At 49.2% G+C, this 25,944-nt stretch overlaps 1 protein-coding gene and 2 long non-coding RNA genes across 4 annotated transcripts; all 3 read right to left on the bottom strand.

Annotated features, from left to right (window-relative positions):
- Positions 1-1,378: 1,378 nt before the first annotated feature.
- LOC125323409 (TOG array regulator of axonemal microtubules protein 2-like) lies at positions 1,379-7,055 on the bottom strand. Of its 2 annotated transcripts, XM_048298345.1 has the most exons (5): positions 7,024-7,055; positions 5,966-6,069; positions 4,419-4,623; positions 3,019-3,235; positions 1,379-1,685 (listed from the first exon to the last, which is right to left on the bottom strand). In XM_048298345.1, exons 1-5 carry the CDS (start codon positions 7,033-7,035, stop codon positions 1,525-1,527), a joined length of 699 nt encoding a protein of 232 aa, XP_048154302.1. In that variant the 5' UTR covers positions 7,036-7,055; the 3' UTR covers positions 1,379-1,524. The 2 variants fall into 2 exon arrangements, with proteins under 2 accessions (XP_048154302.1, XP_048154301.1); XM_048298344.1 differs by lacking the exon at positions 1,379-1,685 and having other exon boundaries at positions 2,644-3,235.
- A 45-nt stretch (positions 7,056-7,100) lies between these two features.
- LOC125322537 lies at positions 7,101-10,014 on the bottom strand. Its single transcript, XR_007202063.1, has 3 exons — positions 9,973-10,014; positions 8,322-8,474; positions 7,101-7,141 (listed from the first exon to the last, which is right to left on the bottom strand). It is a non-coding gene; the product is annotated as an uncharacterized LOC125322537 (long non-coding RNA).
- A 153-nt stretch (positions 10,015-10,167) lies between these two features.
- LOC125322577 lies at positions 10,168-12,913 on the bottom strand. Its single transcript, XR_007202101.1, has 3 exons — positions 12,770-12,913; positions 10,969-11,074; positions 10,168-10,208 (listed from the first exon to the last, which is right to left on the bottom strand). It is a non-coding gene; the product is annotated as an uncharacterized LOC125322577 (long non-coding RNA).
- Between the last annotated feature and the right edge of the window lie 13,031 nt (positions 12,914-25,944).

Below are 25,944 nucleotides of genomic sequence, written 5' to 3'. Positions count from 1 at the left end.
TCACCTTGTCCTCAATTGGAAGTTGCTTCAGGCACCCCATGCCACGACTAGGAAGGGGGGTGGAGAGAGCGGGGGCAGGTGCACACCCTTCCTTTGCATTCTGTCCTTTTTGGCACAGCTAAGAAGTCACGTCCGGAGGTGTCCAACTCAGCACTTTGTCATCTTCCTGCAGGTCATCGAGCCTTCACCAGCCCAAAATGTCGGAGAGGTTTTCCCGCACATGCGGAGGCTGGCTGGCAGCATGCTTCCTCAGCTTGGCGCCCATCACCTTGTAGAGGGCGCAGGCAAGCTTGGTGACCACAGTGCGGACATTGGCGCTTCGGACAGGCAGCGCCTTGTTCCCCAGGAAGGACCAGAGCACGGGCAGGGCGTAGCGCTGGACGACTTCGGGGCTCCTGGGATAAACCCATCCCACAAGCGCTGCCGGAAGAGAGACGCAAACTTCTTAACCACCAGCCTTAATGCAAACAAGGATCTACCTCTAGTTGTGATTTTGGGAGTCTCTCTGGCTAAGATCAGTGAAATAACAGTGAGAGCCCCATGATCCAGAAATGGGCAAAGCAGCTGAACATCCCCAAAACAGAACCACCAAGCCCTCAGGACTAATTTCTCCAGATCCGAGCCTTGTACCTGTGGCAGACTTCACACCTTTACTAAATCATTCCACAATCTGTTTCCGGCATGATGAATGACCAAAATGTCAAATTGCTGTTTATTTCCATTTAGAAGTTGTCTAAACCCACTGCTGAAGGTTTGAAAGGCACTTTAGAGAGGAAATTGAGAGATTTCTAATAAAAAGGATGACTCCGTTTTTGTGACCTGGCTTAATTAGCAGTGGATTTAGACCCCGCTAAAGCAAGGCTATAAATAAAGCAAGGCTATACACTGTCTTCTCTAGTATATATTGAGGTTATCATTTTTCCATCCCTTGGCTATTGCTGACATAGCAAGCTCCTCTGAGCAATCAATTATCAGCTGCATTTGGAGCATTTTGGGCAGCGCTGACATAGGAAGACCCTGACTGCACACCCTGAAATGCTCAGTCCAATGGCACTTCCACAGCACAGGCAGGGAGCCTCAGCACTCTGCTTCTGCCCCTCTGCCCCCAAAGGCTGCCTTGCACAAAATCCGTGCCTCTAACATGTGTGCTGAGTTTGGACCTAAGCTGTGACCCCCAGGCACTGCAGGCTTCCGCCTCAAAACTTTCCAAGAGCAAAGCAAGAATTCTGTGAGGACAAAACAAACCGATCCCCTGAAACAGCATTTGCCACCATTTTCCCTAAAGGATCAGAGCTGTCCCTGAGCTTCCAAGAGAGGAGCCAGCTTGGGAATTTTTAGCCCCTCCCTTTCCTGGAGGCAGCTTCTGAGATGCCCCAGTGAGAGCTCAGCCCCGAGGCCGAGTGCCGCCCCCATCTCAGATGCTGCACACCTCTGCAGCAGCCAGGGAAAACCTGCCCAATACACCTTCCATGGGTATTGGGCAGGAGGGACAAGCTCAGCACCTCCTGATTTGGAGGAGCCACTCTAGTGTCTATTCACTGGCATTCCCTGTAAATTCTGCCTCGGAAGACCTCTTGCCTTAGAAGGGGAGGCCATACCTGAGAGATGCTCCGTGACATCCAGCAGAGCTTGGCCCTTCAGTTCACTCCTGCGGTGGCTGAACTCTTTCATCAGGGATACTTTATCTACAAGGGAAACACACATTTCTGCTCTCTCTTCTGAGGTCATAAGAGAAAGGACAGTGGGGTGGGAAAGGGCAGGGGCAACTACATTTTGTAAAAGAAAGGAAATTCCTGCCGATTTTTGAATCCTTTTCTTCTTTCCTTCCAGCCTACTTGGGAGGATTTTAAATTCCAAAAGAAAAGCTCTCCTGTCACTTTTTAAATCCAGAGTTGTCTGCTGTACCAGGAGCTATGTTAAACATTTCACATCAGGGACCTCAAGACTTCAATCACACGTAAGCAGTGAAAAGGTTTTGCATCCCAGAGCTTTGCAGAGGTGATCTTCTCTCTCCCCTATGGAAAAGGGTGAGAAGGCTCCAAAATGCACACCTCCATTCCCACCTGAAGGATAAGCTGTTTTTAAATTGTCAGGTTACCTGTGTGGATCTAGGGACAAGACTCCAAGTTACTCATACAAGAGCTATTAGTGCTCAGTGCCTCAGTAGCCTGTGGGGTTCTGTAACATCTGTGAAATCAGATCTTGGCAGAGAGACTGGAAAATGAACTGATTTCCCAATACTTGACCGGCGTATGTATTTTGGTTTTCCTTGTGCCTATCTGTCGCGGTTTTGGGGGTCATGTTTGAATTTACTGTTGCCTGCATTGGCCTGCAAGCCTCGAGTCCTACCACTCTAATAAGCCAAGGCAAGCTTTTCCTGGAGACAGAACGTGTGTGGGATGAACTGTGGTCCCTCACAGGGTCACCAGGGCTGGCAGTGACAAAGCAGGCAATCTGCTTCATTGGGAACCACTACAGAGCTACACCCCAGTGTGGGTTTCAGTAGCAGGGTATTATTAAGAGCTCCTTTCCTGCATGAGATACAAAAAGGAGGTCCCAAATGATCTTCATGCAAGCATGCAGTAAAGAACTGATCCTGCTGTCCTAATGAAGCTAATGCCTATGATGTGGAGCCTTCCAGGAGGCTGCTCTGCAGAGGTTCTGATGCGCCGCTGTCCCTTCATGCCAACAGCAAAGCTATTCATTTGGGAAGTCAACTGGGGCCCAGGCAAACTCCAAAAATCCCTTTGGCCTTGAATTCCAGCAAAGCTGTAGTCCAGCACTTCCTCTTCAGACAAGCAGCACAGAGCCAAGGGCTCCTGGGACTTTTGGGAAATGCTGATGCACATTCAAGCCTGGTGGGGGACTGGTGCGTAAGGACTGCACCTGCACAGCTTCTGGTGGATGTCAGCTGGAGGTTTCCACAGACAACAACAGCTGTCAAGGCACTCAGCGTTCTCTTGACTCGCAGAGGCAGAGACACACTTGAGGAGAGTCCATGCCAGGGCTCAGCCTTACCTAAGTGAGCCATGGATTCTTCCAGCGCTTTCACAGCTGCGGCATAAACCCCGGGGTCCTTTGAGTTTAGGTTGTTTGTTATTCCTTCAACCAGACAGATGATCACCGGGTTTAAGCCATCTTTCAGGATGCCTACGATTTCAGCCAGCACGTCCAGCGCCTTCTGCTTCACTTTCTTGTGCGTATCACCAAGTCTCGGGACAAAATAATCAAAAATCTGTGAAGAGAACAAACAACATGAAAGCTGGATTAAAATGTCCTTGTTTGAGGAAGGGACGCAGAAGTGAGCACTCAGCAATGTAAAAGATGAAAGTGATCCTTCCTGTCAGGTCAGCACTTGCTTGCACAATTTCCCTGTTTTCCTGTGGGCCACTCACTGGAATGGTTGCGCAACCTCATGCTGGTTGAAAGATTTTCATATATTTTGAAGAGCTTTGGGTGGGGACAGGATAGTTCCTATGGTGTTTCTCTCCACATTTCAGTCATTAAATTCATCCCATTTATTGATGCAAAATGGTATCTTTGCTTTCGAAGTATGCAACCAGATATTTACAATGCCCCTTTTTCTACACAGTTGCCTCAAGTTCTGAGGGCAGTTACGATTTTGCCAAAACTATGGCTGGAGGAGATCCAGGTTTTGTTCCATCTGTCTCAGAACCTGTGTCTGGAGAAGTGCAGGGCTCTGATCAACTCTTCCAGGATCCAGACCAATTGTCTACCCAGCAGGTAGACTTCTGAAATTTAATGTGCTGGACCGCTCTCATTAGAGCAGGTTCAGTCCCTTGACAGCCACATTATCAGGCACCATTTTCTGGACAAAGGGAAAAAGCAGCTACTGGGAGGAGAAGGAAGAGATCTGTCCCTAGCCATTTCCCTCCTTTTCCAAAGAGAAAAAAGACCCCCCCAAGAAGGGTGAGCACCGTCTTTACCAAGAGGACTAGGGATGCCGATGGAAACGAGTAACCAGAGTTGTGCCTGTGCAAGACAAGTCGGAGTTTACAGAAGTATCCTTTCAAAAAAAATTGGTTTAAACCTGCCCAGCCTGATATTTCTCTTCCCCATCCAAACCCATTTTTTTGTCTAGAGAATAATTGCCACGCTTTCAGTGGCTGGATTCCCTTCACTTAACCCAAGTGGGAGTAGGAGACAGCAGAAGTTACACCAGCAGAAAACTCTGTCCTCATCTGATGAACAGCATCAATAGGCACCTGCCAGACAAATACATCTGGACTGAAAGAACTTGTCCTGAAGCGTGGACCTGAATTAAATATTTCAGGGTAAGAGGCAGCAGCCTGTCCCACACAGCCAGGATGTAGTGCCAAGACACACTGAATTAACTTGCCTGCTACAGGCTTGGGAAAGGAGCTGAAGGAAAGGAACAATGAAGACACCCTACATACTTGGACAGTGTTAGTGGAGACGAGCTGGGGGCGGCTTTTGCACAGGTCTAGGAGGAGTGCCACTCCTTCCATCCGTGTCTTAAACTCCTTGGCTTCCAGGAGATTGTACAGCTTCTGGAGCGGCTCCGTTTCTTCCACAGCCGGAGGTAACGTGACCTGGGCTTTTGGGCGGCGTAGGCGGCGTCCATCAGAGGTAGACTTCACCCTGGAAAATAAAACCAAATGCGGACCTGTTGGTGATCATACCTTCAGTTAATTGTGAGCAGAACATCTTGGAGAGGTTTCCTAATGATGTGATTTCAAGCTAGAAAATCCTGATCTGAAAAACAACGGGAGACCTCATGACAATCATTACAGGAGACAATCTGCAAGCAACATTCTCACCAGTGCTTACTCAGGAAAACCAAGGATGAGATGCATCTCACTTCTCTCCAGACGGCTTCCCAGGTACACATGTCGCACTGCTTTGTGAGGAAAGAGAGATGCTACTTCCATGTTTAAATGCCTCATCGTAAGGGAGGTGTGCGTCTTCTAATAAGGAAACTCATCCCTCTGGAGAAGTGTCTCTACAGCAGGCATGACAATCTGGAAAAGTAGCTCAGATGCATCTGAACAGATGGATAGGGGCATATCTGAAGGATCCAGAAAATCCGTAACAGGGATAAAAACAGAAGCCAGACATCCCAGCACTACGCTCACATGATTGCTTCCCTAGAGACTAGATCCACAGCTTAACAAACCCACTGGGAACAACTCTCTTGAGCATGGGAAGATCCTGACTACGCTACTGAGGCATGTGGTCACTCTCCTGCCAGCGCTGAGCATGACAGAGCTAAATAAATCCCCTCTGTTATCAGAGGACAACAGGTACAAGTAGCTCTCCCACTGGCAGGAAGAGACAGCAAGGACCAAATTCCTGTCTCAAATGCTGATTGCAGCACAGGGGGAAATAAACCAAACATGCTGTCCATCAAGCAAACAGTATGAAGGACAGGAATGTCAAGACAAAACGTCCACATTGAGACACCTGTTGACCAAAGTTGCTCAGGAACTGGCTTGCTACTTACTACTCATCTTGGTACTGTCTGAGGGTAAGAAAACCATGACTCAGGAAGGCCAAACCACATGCATGGGAAGTGCTATTTTGGGGAACGGCATCTTGCTTCTAGACTGGGACTTCTCATCAAAACACCCATCTGAAAAAGACTGCTCTCAGAGGAAAAAAACCCTGCTTGAATTTACTTGTCCCAAGTGAGGCAGCGGAGACATGGCCCTCTCACAGCCTCCACAGCACTGTCCTTGCCACTGCACTGGATCTTCTGAGCTGCAACCAATGGGTGTCTTTTTGTCGCCCATTTTTTGTGGAAACCCTTCCAGAGAAGTTGTGTTCAGCGTAATGCAGAAGGAGACATTTTTTATGATAGAGCATTTGTAGGGAAAGGAAACAATCTCTGGCACAGGTCATCTCCACCAGAAAGATTTTCCTGAGGAAGAGACATGTAAAGCTTGCCATGTGCTTTGTCACATCTAACTAAAGTGCTCAGTACCGTTTACTAGAAGGCAATGTGGCCTGGGGCTTCTTCGAGCCATCGCTCCTCTTCTTCACAGGCTTCTCGACAGATGGGTGTTCATCCTTCTGCGTTTCCATCCCCTACAAAGGCATAAAGAAACCCCATGGATCTTTAGAATGTAAAATAGGAAATTACCTGTTTAAAACACAACTTATAACCAGGATCACTGCAACCAAGGCTTGGGCAAACCTTTCCGAACTTACAGAAGGAAATAGGCCAGAGGTTCAGTGATGCCAACTCCTTGTTTTCAATAGCCCATGGCAGGTTATGGCTGCTACCATACTGAGCAGCAGTCTAAAATCCCAAATGCATTCCTCTTGAGCATAAATGGGAATAATGCAAACTGGTAGGGAACTAATGCTCTTAAAGGAAGCTGCAGAAAAATTTGGACTCTTTGGAGGTTGGCCCATTGTGTTGGAAGTTGATTTGGTTCCACACTCACTCTCCCTGTTGCTGCACAAAGGCACACTCCCTTCTATAATGTAGGTAAAAAGAATAAAAATACCCCAGGCAAACAAATGATTTTCCACTGGATGCTGCTGAATTCACCAAGCTTCTTCCAGCTGCACAGGGCATGACAGCAAGGCAGTATTCCCAGAAGACAGACAGTAATTGTAGGAATTGGGATTGACTGGGACATCTTTTGTATATTTGGAAATTTTCTTGGCACTACTGCTTCCTGTGTCTTTTGCAAAGACTCTGTTATCTCCAGAAGCACTGTTCTCACTTAATTGCGTCACTGGGGGCAGAGTAGGGATAGTGGGGTGGGGGGTTATGCTTAAATGTAAACCCATTTTCTCCTCTTTCCCTTCCCTGTTTGTGGCCAATATTCAAAATATCCAATACCACACTTTTCCCCTAATATTATCAATTCCTTTGTGCTCTGCAGATGAACAGGCTACAGATCAATAGTTCATTCCCAGGAGCAAAATGATTTGGCAGGAAAGGAATGAGATAAGATTAGGTCTGTTTGATCTCATATCAGCAGTGGCAATACTTGCACAAAGGAGACATTTCTCCTACCAAGCACTTACTTTCTTCTTCATTCTTGTCAGAATATCTTCCAGGTCACGGGTGGAAAGAGATTGTTCCAAAAGCCTTTTAAATTTTTGGTGATTCAGCATCATTTTCACCATCTCCTGTCCATAATGCCTAAAACAAGAAAGAAAGAAAGAAAGAAAGAAAGAAAGAAAGAATAGAAGGTGAACAAACAAAGGAGGAGCATTAACAGAATAAGCTGATACCTTAAACTCAGCAGCTGCCATACCTGCATGAGAAGGCATTACCTACTCAGCAAAGAGAGAGGTTTACCTCCACTTGTCACTGCACAGTGCTGTCAGCTGAACACAAGAGGCAAGAGGAGAACGTGGGGCAACAGAAAAATACAATCTCACTCTGAAACTGTGGGTGCGCTTCTGTGGCATCGAAGGATCCCAGGGAACAAGCAAAACACCTCTGCTTTGAGTCAGAGCTTATTAGCAGTGTCTTGCTGCCATTGCACAGTAATTTGCCTTTCTTTAACTGGCAGGGAAGCCAGGACCAAATGCCTCATGCTTGCTTTTGATTATTCTATACCATATGTATGCACAGGGACAGCTAGTTGCTCATGCGTTCTTGGCAGCTATTAATGGGAATTGAATCCTCAAAGTGAGGGGATTTGGGTGGTTTGGGTTGATTTTGCCACTAGGAAACCACAGTTTTCTTCAAGAAGCAATTTGGAGGTCATTCAGCCACAGATAAGAGCATTATAGAAATCTGCAGAAGAGGTTTAGAAAGACTGAATACATTGGCTAAAGACCCCTGGAATATTTCTAGGAAAGTCTTAAGTTAATGAGAAATAGATGTATGCGATCCTTCAGTGATGAACATTAGACAACATTTTGGCTTTGTCTTGTGCACCTAAGGCCAAGTAAAACTGTTTGACTGGCTCATCTGATGGCTCTTTTGATCTCAGGAAAGAATCATTCAAGTCCCAGGAAGTTGGCAATGCTCCCTCTTGCGGGACAACCTCAGGTTCCCCAGCACAGTCATTTCCCCAGACAAGCCAGGGCAGTGGTCACAGCACCAAGCCTGACAGAGCTCAAGAAGCCTTTGGACAATGCTCTCGGGCACATGGAGTGACTCTTGGGGGGCCCTGCACACGGACAGGAGCTGGACTCGATGACACTGATGGGTCCCTTCCAACTCAGCGTATTCCGTGACTCTGTGAACCTCATCCACACAGTGAGGGAACTTGATATTTCCTTTAGCTTCCACTCTTTTGTGGTTTTGCCCTTTACAGCCAGACACCCAACAGTTTTCCTGTTTTAGGAGGTGAAATGAAGATCATTACCTTGTGTCCTCGTGACAGTCCTGAGCAAGCGTCCCTGCCGCGTGCGCCAGCCTCTCAGCCCTGGGCGTTCCTGCGAGCTTCGTGACTCCAGTTTTCTCCATCAAGGACAGGAGGAGTTGGGCCGCGCACTTCCGCACCTGGACGTGGCGGCTCCTGGGAAGAAGAGAGCGGACACTGGGGCACAGGGAGCAGAGGGACACAGCGCAGGCCTTGGCCAGAGCATGCTCCCTGTCATTGCTGGGGGAAGGAGGCCTGGGTTCTCCCTGACACTTGGGACACCTGTAGAAGGTTCTGTCCGCAGAGAAACACAAAGTTAGCACTCTACAGAAGGACTGCCTGCAAGCAAGAGTGAGGAATTCAGTCTCCCTGCACTATCTGATACTCAATGTCTTTCCCCAAATTCACTCTGAGAAAGAGGGAAATTAAAGACAACCCAGGCTGACCCATCAGGAGCCAGCCACTACACAGACAGCCGCAGCAGGATTGAGGATATTTGCACCCATTTACCCCCAAATCTGCAGACCTTGGGAAAGAAACAAATGCAGGGAAAACACGCTGTGGGACATGAAGTTGCAGAATATTCTGCAATGCAGCCAGTTTCTTCTGTGAGGCTTGGCGAGAGATACATCTGAACGTTTCCCCCTTTTCCAAAGCTGAGGAAAGGGTGGCAGTCAGTTTAGCCAGCTTGTCCTGTTCTAGACAGTGTCTCTTGGGCACTATCAGGCCCAGCACCAACACTTAAGGCAGCACCTGCTTCAGCTGTCCCATGGCAGTCGGCCTGTGAAGGTGCCTGTACAGTGATTCATCATCTCAAGGCTAACATGAGACATCAGTTTGAATAGCAAGTGGGCCTCTAAGGCCAGGACAGTCCTACAAGACTCCTCTTGGCAGGAGCTGCACCTGCTGTGCAGGCTGTGCCACACCCAGCACGTTCTCCCCCATGTGCTCCATGCCCCAGCAAGAACCCTCCTTACTTCTCAAGTGAATGGCATAATGAGGATGCATGGTTTTTCCCAAGGCCTCTGTGGTTAGGGCTGTGAAATATCAAAGAGCGCTCACAGCTGCAGTTGCAATTGTCCCTCTTCCCACAAAACCACAGGGCTCTATCCTTAGCCTTTGCAGGCACTTTCACTTGCCCACCATTCACCACATCTAGGCAACTCGGACAGACTGGGAGAACTCCAGGAAGCAGCAGCAAGCTGAGTCAGGGGAGGTTGAGCTTGGATATCAGGAAAAAGTTTTTCACCCAGAGGGTGGCTGGGCACTGGAACAGGCTCCCCAGGGTACTGGTCACAGCACCAAGCCTGAGAGAGTTCAGGAAGCCTTTGGACAACGCTCTCAGGCACATGGTGTGACCCTTGGCGTGTTTGTTCTGTGCAAGGGCAGGAGCTGGACTCGATGAGCCTGATGGGCCCCTTCCAACTCAGCATATTCTACAGCTCTGTGATTCTGTCAACTAAAGGGCTGCACGAGGGCAGAAATAGGTGACAAGAGGAAAGAAGTGAGGTTGATTGGAGAATCAAGTCACTGAGATCACAGAAGATGCAGGATACAGGACCCTTCCCTCCCACCATTCCCATTCTCTCTCTCAGCCCTTCTCCCCCCCACACAATAGAAGGTGAAGAATATCACTAAGAGAAGAAGAACCTACTGGACTCCACTGTCCATGAGAGCAGTCATTGCTCGTGCAGGAGTCACATGCTCCACCATGACTCCCAGGGTGTGACTGGCTGCTTTCTGAACAAACTCTGGGGAGTTCCACACCATCTGGAGAAGGACCCGAGCAACCTCATCCACCTCCGAGTCCATGTCCTTCTGCAAGGTCACAAAGAGCTCTCCAAGAGTGACGATTGCAGAGTAAGACACCTTTGAGCGAAGGTTGGTCACCTGGGGAAGTCATGAGGGGAAACATAAGAATCACCTTGAAAAGAAAACCAGTTGCCTTAGACAAAAGTCCCAGGAAATGACAACACTTCCCGCTGTGTCCAGGGGAACACAAAAGCACAGGCAGAGCAGAAGAGCACAAGCACAGAAAGGCACTTAACTCTGGCACCTACTTGAGCTATGCCTCAGGCCTGCTTCCTGCAGGCCTAAAACATATTATTTCACTTAAAGTGTTCTACTTAACTCTTCTGGAATGTCCACTGCTTTGGTTTTAGGCCCTTTTATTCAAAAAACAAAGAAACAAATTAAAGCAAGGGCTGCTCTCAAGCCATAAAGGCACAAGTCATAAAGACAAAAGAGTCATTTGCTCCTGTTTGAAAAAGCAACAGCAGCAGTTGAAGCCCTCAGCCAGGAAACAGAAAACACAGGCTCAAGTCTACAGACTAATTGGCAGTGTTGAATTACAGCTTGGGCAGAGATTTGGACTGCAGCAAATAACATAATTAGTGTCTCCGCTTCTGCATTTGCACGTTGCATTGTAATGGCAGCTCGCTCCAAGAGGAGAGTGTCAGATGCCCGACCTACCAGTAAATAGAGCTACATGTGCTCACAGATCCTATAGAGAGCTGACAGACATGAGAAAGATAAGGTCTAGAAACAGAAATGAAGGCAGTTCCTGAGCACACAGGGAGGTGAACAAGCACATATCTACTCTACACACCGTGTAAGAAGCACGGAGGACGATTCAGAACAATGTTCTTACCTCGTTGGTAAGTGCCAAGCAAACCTCACGAAGTCTACAAAGAAGGACTTCTGAGTGGGACTCAGCCAGGTGTTTGATGCTGAAGAGTCCCTTCTCCTTCAGCTCCCTGAAAGGCAAGTACCAAAAAGATTGACTTTCTCTCCACCCAAGAACTAGGCAGCACCCTCTGAATTTACCAGGCTGGTGGCTCAGTCAAACAAAGGGAGGTGCTTTTCAAGCAGTACTTGATGAAATCGTGGAACTCGCTGCCACAGGTTGCTGTGGCTGTCAAAAGCATACACAAATCCAAGAGGCAAATAGAGGGCTTTCAGAGTCTTCATTTGTGGCCGTTTAACAAGACAGCCTTTCTGAAGTCTCTGGCACATGAAGTCCCTATGTCAGTGCTTCCTGGAGGCTGTGAGACCGTGCCATGCTGCTGTTTCTTGTCACCTCCCTGTACCTGTCCCTGAGACACAGTCCCATTGGGCTGTGTCTGGGGCATTTTCCTTCTTTGCCAGCTCCAGCAGGCAGTTCAGCAGTGAGAGTCTGCACTGGCACTCTGTAGCTGAGTTTCCACTCTGCAATCTAGGCCTGTCTGTCACCCACTCCACTCCACCTCACACAGTCTCCAGGAAAGCAGCAGGATGCCCCAGAAGATTCCACACCCGGGCAAGAACAGCTGAAAGTCTAGCTTTTCCCAAAAGCCCCTACCTAAAACAGCAGCAACATGTTATTTACAAGGTGCAAACAACTCCCTCTCTCAGCACTTGCTTTGGGCAGGACCTGAGCTACAGGAAGGCGCGTGATGCATCGGGGCTGCAGCGCAGGGCTGGCGGCCGATGCCACGGGCATCCCTGAGTGTCACCCGGACCCCCCCACAGCTGCAGAAGCTCTCTGCACCTCACAGGGCACCAAACAGAAATGGGGAAGAGAAAGCAGAAGAGACAGGGCAGAGCAAAGGCGACTGCACAAGGAGATGCATTGCAGCAGATTTTTCATGCTTATCCCAGGGTGAATGGAGTCCTTATCCCAGGGTGAATGAAGCATCCAGCAGTGAGTAGATGATAACCCAGACATCAAAAAGACAACCAATATCACCTAATAGTTGTGGGGTTATCACCTCTGGGCCTCTACAGGCCTCCTTCTGTCAGTGTCTAAGTTTGGGACACATTGTGAGTATTGACAAAACATCTCAGGCCCATATGAAGCAGTGAGAAGGAAAGAGTTGACTTGCAAAAGTGCAAGATTCCTAGAGGATTTTATTTCTTTTTCCTTCTCTTCTGCCATGAGCCCCTCAGGACTAATGACAGGCTGAGTGACTCTATAGCACAACTCAGTGCATTTCTCAGAAAGAAGAACTCCCTGTAGCTGCTCCTGGGACTCACATGCGGAAGGTCACAGGCAGACCCTGACTCCTGCCACTGCTGCCAGCAGTGGGGCCAGAGACAAATCTTACTCAGTCCCACTGGGCCCCGAGGCACCCAAATCTCTACACTCCAAACTGCTGCCATCCTGCTTCTGGCTTCAGCCAGCAAATCATCTTGTCCCACAGCTTTCTCTCTTCCCTCAAGATTTCCTTTGCAGCCCCACAGAGCAGCAGGCAAAGCGAGGAAACAGCACGGACCTGCTGCAGCTGGAGCACTGCTGCAGACCAAGGCCAAGAAAAGGCTGCTCTCAAATCTTTATCCTCTCTCTGCTCTGGAGTGGTTTCACTGGTGCCCCTCGGCCCTCTGGGCTGTTGGGGCTCAGAGGCACTAGCAAGATGCTCTCCTAACCTACCTTAACGCTAAGAGGGAGACAGAGTGAACGGGGCCTTTCTTACCAGTCATCGCTGCTGAGCAAGGAGAGTGCCTCGAGCAAGGACTGCTGTGGCTCCAAAGAGGCTCCGTCCTTCTGCCCCTTCCCACGGAGCGGCTCCTCTCGGCGCTCGGCACCAGTGGCCGTCTGCGGGGTCACTGTAAGGAGAGGGTCAGCCATGAGCGCTGCAGCCCCGGGCAAGGCACCCCGCCATGGAGCGGCCTGCAGCCCCATCTCCCAGCCAGGCTTCCATGAGGTACAAACTGGCACTGGCTCAGAGAATTCCCTGCTCTCTGGCTCCTTGCTTTCTCCCAGCCCCCCCAGCTGGGCACAGCTCCTTGGCTCAACCTGACAATTGCCCACACAGCGCCAGCTCCCAAGTGCCACAGGTACCACAGCCAGCGGCACGTTCCTGAGGCCGCAGAGCTCCCACTCCCTGTGAGACAGTGCCCACCAGCAGGACTTGCTCCCCACGAGGGACCCCTCAGCTGCCTCTCCTGTCTCAGTGCCCTGATTTCCCCGAGCCCTGAGGACAGAGGCACTCTGCAACTCCCTGAGGAAAGACCTGCAGCTGCCTCGTGACAGCACCAAGCCGAGCCTGAACAAGCGAGTCCTGCTGGGCCCGGCTGAATCCCCTCAGAGCAGCTACCAGGGAACAGCGATACCTGACCCTTCACACCTCACAGCGCCTCTGTTCCCATTGGCTTCAAATATTCTAGACAGAGGGCAGCTGAGTGCACTTACATTTCAGCCTGCTCTTGGGAAGGGAGTAGTTCATGGATTTTGTTCTTTCCAAGCATCATGAATCTTTACTATTTCAATAAAGTACACACTGGCTGTATTTGAAAGATGCTGAGGTGAAATTTGTTTGTCCTCAAATGGACTTGTGTGCACACTGTGCAAGCCTAAGCTTTCTCTTGTGGAAAAATGGAATCTCTAGCCCAGATGGTTGATAAAAAAGCCTTCCAAATGCAAATTGATGATAAGAATACGTAAATACAGATGCAAATTGTTGGCAGACACAATCTCTTGATAGTCAGTTTACAAGGTATGAGAAAATTCAGATGATAAATGCATTTCTTAAGAAACCCACTTGTCATCCAAAGGACTCTTGATCATCAATTTCATGTCATGCACTCAACAGGTCGTTTTCTAATGTGTACAAGGAAACATCTGAGCTGTCTCAAATGATGGAGTTTAAATATTGCACAGAATCTAGATGAACTGCTCTAGAATCTGTAGAAGTTTTGTGCTACCCTGCATGTTCTCACACAGTATGGAGGAAGTGTAACATCAAAAATATTCAGATGGGAGCTAATCTGGCTGTCACTGGTGTACCCCTGTCACTGCCATCAGTGGTGTCACTGCAGAAGGATGTGGATGTACACATATATATTCAATAGGAATGGGGAGCCACGTCAGGCTAGTTCTGGTCAATTGTGAGCATGGAAGTAGCATCACTAGAAAAGAGCACTCAAAGTATCATTCCTAGCTCCCTTCTTCTTCTCTCACCCTACTCAGGATCATAGCACAGGCAGGCTGCCCTCACAGGAGAGGCAAGAGCCACTAGGGACTATGTGCTGTGTATTCACTGCGGGCAGCAAACAGCCTGGGAGCACCAGGCAGCCCCTCCTGGCTGTCACCTGCTACACAGGCCGCTGTATTTGGGTGGGGTGACACAGGAGGCGCTGCTTGTTCCCTCTTGGCATTGCAGGCCGTGGGATGGCAGCGGCGAGAAGCCATTGGGCACTTCTGGGAGCAGCAGCACGGCTGCACCAAGTGGCTGACTGCCATGCAGAGACAACCCTTGCTGGGAGAGCAGGAAAGCTGGCTGCAGAGGCGGACAGCAGCACAGGCAGAGGGCCAAGATGGAGAGTGGACAATTGATCGTGGTGGTACTCGTAGGTGCACAGTGAGCACACCCTGCCAGACTGCCCCGAGCTCATCCCTGCAGTTACAGCTGCCTCCTGGCACCAGTGCTGTAGTTTGCTCTATCAGGATGGGCAAAAGCCAGAGCTTAGGTCTTTACCACTACTTTATGCAGCTCAGCTTTCCAATGGATCAATAAGAACCAACTGCTCCAGTTCTGCCGAGCTGGAGTAACTCAAGAGTAGATTTGCTGTTCATTCTCAGCACAGGCTATGAACCCAAGATCCCAGCTGTGGTGGCTGAATCAGGAGGCAGTTTGTGCTCCTTGTGCAAGGAAAACCGGTGCAGGAAAAAGCTGCTGTGGAGCAGGCTTACCTGAGGAGTTGCGTGGGAAGCTGCCGTCTCCATGGATGATGGGCTTCTTGGGCAGTAAGGGCACGTTGTCCTGCTTCCTCAAGACCTTCTTCTTCAAGGCACTACCAGGGTGTTTCCTCTGCACACTGGAAGCTGTGCCATTGACAGGCGGTAGGCTAAAGCCTGCAGGGACCAAAGAGGAGCTTGGAAGTGGAGGGTGACAATGGAAAGGACCAGAAAACTTGCTGGAGCTGGGTAACATCTCTTTGTTATCCCAAAGAACTTCAAGTATAACAGTGGCACAGAAACCAATGGTTTCTGAAGAATGTCTCCTGTCCTCACCTTGGCAATTACACACAGTGAGGTGGAACACTTTATTGCCATAACCTCCCACTGCTCCAAGGTACTGTTTCTCAGCCTGTGTCAGGAGGCCCTGCTTGAAGCAAGAAAATCACAGGAGTGCTCCAAGACAGATGAAGAGCCTACGTGATCAGTGAGCAGGCAGTTCCCTTCCTACAGGCCATGGCAGGAGAATAAAAACCATGTGCAATACGCAGCAAGGAGGGGTAAGTAGCTGTTGCTTAACACTCATGGCCAGGAATTGCAGCTGTTTCTCACTTCTGGCTTCTGAAGGACTCAGCTGCTCTCGGAGACCGTGCGGCCAAAAAGAGGAGTCACATGAAAACAAGTTGCAGAAACATTGATGTTAATGCATGGAAAAATTGAGAATGAGAGGGCTGTGAGATACAGCAAGAAAGGTAACCAGGAAAAATCAAACTCTCCCATTTTATTTTGCACCCTTGCTTACACTCAGCATTAGAATCCTTGCTTCTGTGCTTCCCAGGATGCACTTTGCCCACATTCACTGATGTGTAGCTTGCTCTGCCATTCAGAACTTCTCTACAAGGGCCTTTGCACATAAAGAATGCTTCTGGCATGACCTTAGCACCATCTCCAAACCAGTGACCTTGCCACCACTGGAAATAGCCAAGCAATTGCTCTGTAGCTGTCAAATATATTCCCAAGAGAATCCCCACCCCCCAAGAGTGGAAGATTATGATTTTCAGGGACAGTTTGGGCCTAGCACTAAACAGTCACTGGAAAGGAAGTCTGCTCATCCCTGTCCTTATCCCTCACCTTTCCAAAGCCATCCTTCAGAGCTTCGGCACTCGTAAGGCCAGCACTGGTGGGGTGATCCGTCTCCTTGGCCTGGCTCACTGGGAGGCCTGTTAATGGAAGCAAAGGTTCCTGTAAATCTCTGGCACACTTCAAGCCCCCAACAGCGCCATGCTGGGCAACAGGCAAGACAGCTTCCAGATTGCAGAGCTCTGATAAGACCCAGAGATTGTGTCTGAGAGCAGCAAGCTACATATGCCTAGAACCTCTCCCAATGGATGGGCTACTGCCACAGTGCACTGGCAGCAGACATGGCATTGCTCTGTGGCCAGCAGAATGAAACCTCCTGCATGATGGAGGCCTCAGCCCTGGATGCTGGAGAGCCGCTGCGTTTGATAGAGAAGGGCAGAGACGGAGCTTGCTCTTGACAGAGATTCTTATCTGTCCTAATTCATGCTGATTTTAGTAAACATCTTCTTCCTGGTTCCTAAAAGAACTCCTGGGTTTCAATGCCCGTAAGCATTTGGATCAATATTTTCTTCTCTTTGTGGCAATATTTTAGAGGACATGAAAAGAAAAGCTTAGGATTGCAGGAGTGTTAGCAAAACGTGAATTGTGTTCTTGAAACTGGATAATTTGCTTTCCCCGAGGATTTTCATTCTAAACTGTGTGAGATTGGGCCACTTTCAGGCCAGTCTGACTAAAGGCTGATTTTCCTAATGGAAGTGGAACAATGTAGCTCATTCTGAAACACTCTCCAACAGAGCCCTTAAAACTCAGAGGATGAATCACTCTTTACATGGCTTCACAGAGGATTAAATCACGTGGCAGCAAAGTAGCAGAAAACCAATGTCTTAAATCTGGATTTTTTGCCCTGCAAAATGGTCAGCTTAATAATAAAAAAGAGTTAGATATGGGCTTTGAGGAAGGAGGGCTATTCTGGATTGGGAGGCAAGGCCTTGGAAGGTAAGAGCATCTGAGAAGTTGACAGGGAAACTACTGACTCCAGGGTAACCTCCTTGGGACCAGTGCAGTCAGTCCCAAGTGCAAAGTGGAGACACAAAATATAACAGAGGCCACAATGCCAACATAAAGCATCGGAAGCTACAGTATTTCATGTGAGAGATTCCCTGGAAACTTCTAAAGAGCTGCACAGGGAAACATGCTCCTGCCAGCAGCCACTTGAGGCAGGCTGTGTGAATGAAGAGACACTGGCACATCAGAACCTCTGCAGAGCAGCCTCCTGGAAGGCTCCACATTATAGGCATTAGCTTCATTAGGACAGCAGGATCAGTTCTTTACTGCATGCTTGCATGAAGATCATTTGGGACCTCCTTTTTGTATCTCATGCAGGAAAGGAGCTCTTAATAATACCCTGCTACTGAAACCCACACTGGAGTGTAGCTCTGTAGTGGTTCCCAATGAAGCAGATTGCCTGCTTTGTCATTGCCAGCCCTGTGACCCTGTGAGGGACCAAACTTCATCCCACACACGTTCTGTCTCCAGGAAAAGCTTGCCTTGGCTTATTAGAGTGGAAAAAAATAGAAGAATAATAAAATGGACAATTATACTTGGATACGATCACGCTGTCGATGTCAGCCTTGTACCTCATTCTCCCAAGGCTTGTAAGACATCCTGAAACATATCAATAGAAAAAACTCAGATCCTATGCTACATCTGAATGAAATTGCCTCAGATCATTAAGAATTCTCCTGTCAGGACCAGGACAAAACCCTTCCCACACTCGCTTGTAGCTGTCCTGGATTTCTGCAGCTCTTTGTGGAAACCTGCTGTAGGCAGAGTGTCTGGAGTTGGTTTGGGCCTTTAGGAAAGATTTGTGGAACAGCAGCAGGGCTCTCCTAGGAGAAAAATGCTGGCCAGCGATCATATTTTAGTAGTCCCCTGTGGGGGATGGCTTCACACAGCAAGAGCCCCAAGGCTGCTGAGAGGAAGGCACAGAAGAAGATAACCCTCCTATTTCTGAGGGAAATTCTCTGACAACAAACCAACCTGAGTTGTCAAACAGCTGTGAGAAATATTCACTCAGCCATAAGGCTGAAAGAGGAGAAAGTCATCTAAGCAAAACTCTTTATGAGTATAAACAAGTCAGCTGAGTTGAGTGCATCTCCCTTAACATAAACAGAGTTGCCCAATCAAAATTAATAAAGAAATGACATTTATTATGCGACCGAAATATCGTTTTCAAACACCACGATCAAGAAAAACAGCACGAGCCCGGGGTCGGAGCTGGGTGAACACGCATAGATCTGATCTCTATTGCATCAGACCTTCCAAGTTCACGAGTGCTGCTTTGGCTGGTCCCTTCTTATACAGTTTTTGGGCAGAGTCCGAATTAATTCTATTCTTCTCGTATTCATGAAGTTTTCTTGTCCCAGAGTAGTTGGGCCGCACAAAGCCTTTCCTGGGTCTGATGAATTGTCCATCCTGGGTGATGAGTGGGCCATTTCTGCTGATGGATGGGCCATCTCTGGTTCCCGGAACAGTTATTTTTAGTTCCCGGAATGTCCGATTCCTTCTCAGATGCGCTGTAGATATCAGAGTGTGGTGATCAAGTCGTCATGGTGCAAATGTCCCGGTGATAAGATCCAACCCCACCTAGGTGGAATCCTCACTTATTGTGAAAGAAATACTTTTAGTGTTGTGAAATTTTTCTCTCAGCCACGCTGGTGCAGGGATTTAGAAACTCGGTCTCTGTAGGGTCTCATTACATTTCAGTTTTAGATAGAATAGCACGAATTACATATTTTATTTATAACATCCCTGATGAGGCACAGCTCTGCCTCAAATGCACAAACCTTTATGCCTTTTCCTGGCCCATGGGGCTGCCTGTCCCCTTTCCCACGTGCCGGCTGCTCAGGAACTTACATTCTTTCCGACTGCCCACCAGGCTCCAAGCAACAGCTCCTTTCCCCTCCCCTTTCTCTGCCGGTAACAAGCGTGGGTTCCCTCCCCTTTTCCTCCCGCCCACACTCAGCAGGCCTGGCCTCCTGCTCGTTACATCTTTGCTTGTGTGACATGAGCACTCCTTCTCATGGCTACCTGCAATGCCTGAACGAAAACATCATTTTATCCCTCACGCAGCTGGCCTGATGTTTCGAGACATGGGCCAAAGGGGAAACCTTTCAGTGTGTTTGGTCAAGGCCGGGCTATGCTCAAGGCAAAGGTGTGTCAGTGTACTCGGCTCCTTCTCTCCTCATGGTGTCCGGCAGGCACAGGAGCCCAGAGCTCCTGCAGAAACCATCACAGCACTTGGTGGGAGCAAACTTGTGTCCAGTCCTCACACAGAGCTCTGGTGTCCAGCACTGCACCGCCTTGGAATGAGGAATTGTTGCAGTGCTCTTGGAAGGAGCTAAGGAGGTTTGGCCTTCAGATCAGCTCCTTCCTAGCTCCTGATTTGCTGCCCTGGGTAAGCTGCTGCCTGTGGCAACACTTGGTTCACAGCTGACAGCCCTGCTCTGCTGGCGGGCAGCCATTGCAGGAGCTTTTGCTGGGGACATTGAACCTTTCAGATCTTCCCAAGGAGAGCTAAGGAGGGAACTTGTCAAAAGAGCATTGCCTGGGCAAAGCTTTTAATATTAAATCTTTCCTCTGTGCTCATTACCATGCACAGGAAATATTTGAGGAAGCAAGCTTCCTGCTCCAGAAATTCCCCAAATCTATCAGTTTTCCAGAAAGAAAGCACAGATTTGGGATGTGTAATCCCACTTTAATTCATTGTGCAGAAAAATACAGGAGCACTTCTTGGGAGCTGTGTGTCTAACCTAAGTGACCTTGCCACCAAGAACTGAGAAAGGTGGGGAGAGATGGAATCAGTGGCACAAGGATCTGCAGTGGGATTTTCCCGCAGGCCTGAGGAAACTGCCCCGTTCCAATGGGCTTGTTGCACTAGATAAAACTCATGCTTCAGGTACATGATCTCTAAGCTGAAATTTCAGGGCTCAGAAAAGCCTCAAAGAACTGACATCACTCAAATTTAATTTTATCCTCCCATCAAGTCTCTGACTGATGATAAACTGTGTTTGACCTCCACAGCAGCTCCAGTCCTGATGGGCTCTGTAGCGTGCTTGCCATGAGCATGTTTCATATAACATTACTGTATGTTTGCTGCACAACAATGGGAGAACATCATGGACCTATTTCCTTGCTATTACTCCTATGAAATGAAACCTTGGAAGATATACCTGACTCCCTGCCTTATGTACTAGCCCCACTCTCAATGGGTCCCACAGAGAGCTTTGGCTGGAACTCAGGGGAACAGGAGAGTTTATCATCTTTGGAGAAAGGGGCAGGCAACTCAGGAGGACTCTACGGATGTCGTGAGGTTATGCAGGGACAAAATTGCAAGGGACAAAGCCCAAGTTTAATCTGACTCCTGCAGGGAAATCGTAGAATCACAGAATGACTTAGATTGGAAAGGACCTGAAAGATTCTCTACTTCCAAAGCTCTGGCTGTGGGCAGGGATACCTTCCACTATACCGGGTTGCTCAGGGCCCCATCCGACCTGGCCTTGAACGCTTCCAGGCTTGGGGCATCCACAGCTTCTCTGGGTAACTTGTTCCCAGTGCCTCAGCAGCCTCACAGTAAAGAATTTCTTCCTAGAAACTTGCAAAAGAGAGTAGAACTATTGCTGTAAATACAACAGCAACAAAAGGAGGGCTGAGGAGAATCTCTGCCTTTTATGTGGGGGGAAACAGAGAACAAAGCCTGAGGAAAAGCCTGAAGTACTTCATGCACTCTTCCTTCCCTGGGTGAAGACTGTCAGGGAGTGGTGGAATGAAATGGAATTAAATGCAGTTGGTGGCTGGTCACAAGTGGTGTTCCCCAGGGCTCAGCACTGGGGCCAGTCGTGTTTCATATCTTTATCAATGATCTGGAGGAGAGGATCAAGGGCATCTCAGCCAGTTTGCAGACGACGCCAAGCTGGGTGGGAGTGTTGATCTGCTGGAGGGTAGGCAGTCTCTACAGAGAGATCTGGCCAGGCTGGATCATGGGCTGAGGTCAGTTGTATGAGGTTCAACAAGGTGAAGTGTCCCGTCCTGCACTTGGGCCACAACAACCCCACGGAAGGCTATAGGCCGGGGGCAGAGTGGCTGGAAAGCTGCCCAGCAGAGAAGGACCTGAGGGTGCTGCTTGGCAGTGGCGGAACATGAGCCAGCGTGTGCCCAGGTGGCCAAGAAGGCCAATGGCATCCCGTCCTGGGATATGCTTTAGTGGTGGCCTTGGCAGTGTTAGCGGGCTCAGGTTATTGGGGGAACTCTGTGAGCTTAAAGGTCTTTCCCAATGGAAACAGTTCTGTGCTTCTAAACCTCCATTCCTTGTTTTGAAGGATGCAGTCCCAAACAGACCTGCATTTGTGTTTTTAAGGAATTTAGCATCTACTTTTCCGTGCAAGTAAGAGGAATCAGGCTTGAAATGCTCTCGAAACACTTTTATTCCTTGATCTTAAGCTGTGTGTTTGAATTGAGGAGATTTTGTACAGAAAGGTTGGACCAGAAGATAAATGCAGGCAATTTAGCTGCAATGGCACTTGTTTCATCTGCTTTTCTGCTTCCTTTCCCCATGGGGGGCAGATTTGGGAGTATTTGTCTTGTGCTTTGAGTTCTGGCCCAGACTTGCTCATGGATGTGCTGTAAAATCTTATCTACCCCTTTCTACTGACAAAATCTTGCAGACTGGTGGGAATTGCTAGAGACAAGGCTTATAAAGCAGTCCCCAGTATGATTAGCCCAGTGTCCCTGCTTAAATCCAGGCCTGCTTGTATTAAAAAGGAGCAAACTCTTCTAACCACCCCGCCTTTTATTTGTAGCTCTTGGGGCAAGTCCTGTGTGCCATTCCAACTCTTTGTTATCAAATGTGCGAAGTGATGTTGCTGCTGTAGCAGCAGCCTGAGTTCAGTGGGAACAACTCCAAAGCACTGTCCTGGGTCCCACTGCAGTGGGCAAGGTCAGAGACTTGCCTCTGCTGCCATGGGCATCCTGCCATGGGGAGAGCAGCTGCTGGGGCTTCCCCCATTCTGCTGACAGCGGTCTGCCTCCAACATGTGGATTGTATGGCCATGATTTTGACAGCATGTGGAAAATGCATCATTTGAACATTTTTTATGTTGCTCTAACATGACCTGACTCGAGCAGTTTGGTAGGCAGGACGCCCTGTGGGCAGGGCCATGGCAGGGATGGGTGGCTGTCACTCGCACTGGCAGCGTTATTTTTCCATGCAGGCTCCTGATGCTGCGGGGCAACGCACCAGCAGCTGTATCGGGCCCAGCGACCAGCAGCACATCGAGGAGACCCTCATCTGCACAGAGCCCATCACCCCTTTGCTCCCCCCATGGCGGCACAAGACAATTCCGCCCCAGGTGAAGGGCTGCAGCAGACTGGAGACTCCTTCAGCCAGGACTCGTTGCAATCTCCTTCCTGCAGCTGTGCCCGGAGGATGTTGGCCTACAGCGTCGGTGCCCATGCCCAGGAATGCTGCTCGGCTCAGGGAGGCGGAGTGTGTACAAAGGCTGCGCTCAAAGCGCTGATCGCGAGACCCCAGAGCCGCTGGCAAGTGCAGCAGCTCTTCTTCATTCTGTGCAAGTGAGAGCCCAGCCTTAGAGCCTGTCCCTGGGGACAGGGAAACGCTCTGTGTATAGTTTTGAATTTTCAGGGACAGCCAAGATGAGAATTGTTTTGAGGCAGGTGATGTTAATGTTGGGTTTGGGTGTGTCTGCAGGAAAGAAAGCAGGAATAAACCCCTGCCACAAAGAAGGAGAACATTTGCATGGCCAATTTACACCCTACAGATACACTGATCATATCAGCCCACTGAATACTGGGAGCATCTAATGCAGGGGGCAAAGCTTCCTTTAATAGATGGGAAAGATGAGATTTGAACAAATAATTTTGCTGATGCAGACAAAGGGATCAGATCCACTGGTCCCTTGCCTCAGGGTTAGTTCTGCCAAATCCTGGCACGGCCCCTTTGGAATGATTCCTTAATTGCTGATATGCAGCTGGAATGCTGAATGCATCTGGGGAGAAGAATTGCTGAGTATGTAAGGTGGCATTTTTGCTGGATTAATTCTGGACTAGGAGTGAGCTATCTCATTAAAGCTTATCTTTCTCTCTTTTATTATTGACTGTAATGTTCTTCAGGGGGAAAAAAATCCTGATTTCAGAAAGTTATTCCTTTTTTTTTACCGCTTGGCTGCCACATGATTTTATCATTGGTGGAGGCCTGTACAGAATGATTAGTTCTCTGAGTTTTAGGAGCTCTCTTGGAGAGCATTTCAGAATGACCTGCCCAGTGGTATTTCCATTAGGAAGATTTTCAATTGTTAGGATTAGCCAAGATCAGAAATATTTTGAGGCAGGTCATGTTTATGTTGGGTTTGGGTGTCTCTGCAGGAAGGAAAGCAGGGAATAAACCCCTGGAAAAATGAAGTAGAGCAAAAGTGGATTGTTTGGATAGGCCAGTTTGTTCCCTTCAGATATGGGCTGCTTGAATACTGGGGATATCTAATGGAAAGTGCAAAGCTTCTTCAACTTCTAACATGAGGTGCCATTGTTCATGTGCCAGCCCTTCGTTTGTTGTGAACAGAAAAAATCAAATCCAAAAAGTGCAAAACCCAGCCCAGATGTGAGTGGGAGTTACAAAAATAAATGCCTTGAAAAGTAGCTTTGGAAAGTGCCTTTCCTCCTAGACAGTGTCAAACCCACAGGCCTGGCCTGCTGGGGCTTAGGGCTGGCTGCCCTTGGGAAGGGAAGGGGATGGTGTTGGGATGGGGGTTTTGCGGCCATGGAAACGAGAGAACCACGGGCGAGCGCGTCACAAAGGGGCAGCCCCGCGCTGAGGTTGTGAAGGTGGCGGGTGTCACAGACACGGCGGCAGGAGACGCGTCTGGCTCTGCCTCTCTGTGCCGACTGCTGGCGATTGGAGTCCCCCGACCTTGTTCTAAGGCTGGGTACCAAGCTCCCGTCGCTGTCTACGCCGAGAGCGTTCCCAAATTCAAACCCAGATACTTCTGCGAGGCAGAAGCACGGGTTCCAACATGGACTTCAGTGGAAAAGGAAAGACCGCTGAAGAAAAAGGTGAGGATAGAATGGAGATGAAAGGCCTCAGCCAAATGGAAAAAAATCCCAGCAGATTTCAGGGAAAACTGGTCGATGGTGGTCAGTGCTGGCTCTGTGTCAGAGTAGGTGGCTGACAGGTACAGATGATCCTGTTGGGATGCCCAAGGCATCACAACATTCTGTCCTTAGTTTACTCTGCTTTCTCCTTTTTCTGGGTAGCCAAGTCACTCATACTGCCAGCCAGGACAGGGACTGTGGCCACAGCAGACCACAAGTGGACATGGTCATAAGATGCAAGGCCTGTTTCTACCTTTGCCATCAATGTCAGGTCTCACTAAAAATAAATTTCCCGTTCTTCCTCTGCTTGCTGATCAGCTCGAACCCTGAGGATGTTATAACGGTGCTATTAAAACACCAGCAAGGCCTGCCTGCTTGCTGAGAGGTCTTGCTGCTTTGCAGGAAAAGTAGTCAGGACTGTGTGGGTCTGTACTTGGTAGGCACAGAAGCCCAGTCTCAAGAAGGAATGGGTTTTTTCCCCACTTATCATTGCAGCCTTCCACCTTGCCCTTCAGGCTTGGCAGGTCCATACTGTTAAGAAGAATTACAGCGATGCAAGTTTCATGAAAGATCAAAACAAAGCAAACTTCTCAATATTTAAAAAACCCCTTGAGTGCCTCACCCATTCGATGAGTAGATATCAAAGGCTGGAGTTCGACTAACTCACTTCTTCCCTTGTACCTGATCCACAGCTTCTTCAGTAGACAAAACCTCAAGGAAGAAGTGGATGGAGACCATGCCTAAGGAGGGCCCTGTGCGGCCTCCCCACCCTGGTGCCCTCCCGCCCCTGGCTGGCTGCAAGGATGCTGTGCAGACCCCCAGGCTTGGCAGTGCAGGTCTCCGCTCGCAGCCTGCTCAGGGGGCCTTGGCCCAGGAGCCCCGGCAGGGGCAGCTGAGCAGCGCTGCCCCCGGGGTCACTGCCAGGGAGCACAAGGTGAAGGCTGAGCATGGCTCAGCCTCACAAAGAGGTAAGGCGGGAGCTGGGCCGCTCTCTGGCGGGAGGAAGGCTCTTGTGCCAGCCTAGAGAGCCTGGGCACATTGCCAGGGAACAGTTCTGCCCTGCATGTGCCCCCTGCACTGAGCTGTGCTGCTCCCAGTGCCCCGTGGAGCTGTAGGGCTGCTCAGCTGTGGGGCCGGGAGAGGAGCAGGAGGGTGCGTGTGCAGCTGAGCCATTCCTGGAAAGCACAGGCCTCTGGGCTCCCTGCTGTCCCAGGGCAGCCCAGAGGCCAGGCTGTTCCTGTGCTGGCTCTGTGCAAGTGGGTCAGGGTGTCTCCCTGGCCTGCCTCAAGTGGCTGCTGGCAGGAGCATGTTTCCCTGTGCAGCTCTTTAGAAGTTTCCAGGGAATCTCTCACATGAAATACTGTAGCTTCTGATGCTTTATGTTGGCATTGTGGCCTCTGTTATATTTTGTGTTTCCATTTTACAGGACTGACTGGCTACACTCTTGCGAAGAAGTTTACCGTGGCAACTCCCTCTATGCTCCTTCCCTCCAAGCCATTGCCTCCCATCCAGAAGAGCTCTCCTTCTTCAAACGCAAAGAAAATAAGTAGCAGAGAGCAGGAGAATGGGAAAAATGGCACTAGCTACGACGAAGACGGTAGAGCAAACCAGGAGTTGAGTACAGAGGGAAAAGGATGGAAGGTAAGGAAATGAAGCTAGAGTCCTGTGTGAAAGGTTTTCAGTTTATGTGCTGTAGGCAGAGCTCGGAGACCTTTTGCTGTGGTGTGA

Source organism: Corvus hawaiiensis, chromosome 3 (assembly GCF_020740725.1).
Source record: "Corvus hawaiiensis isolate bCorHaw1 chromosome 3, bCorHaw1.pri.cur, whole genome shotgun sequence".
In the NCBI taxonomy this organism is placed as follows: domain Eukaryota; kingdom Metazoa; phylum Chordata; class Aves; order Passeriformes; family Corvidae; genus Corvus; species Corvus hawaiiensis.
The sequence above is the reverse complement of the archived record's forward strand: the minus strand, read 5'-3'. Positions and strand labels throughout refer to the sequence as shown.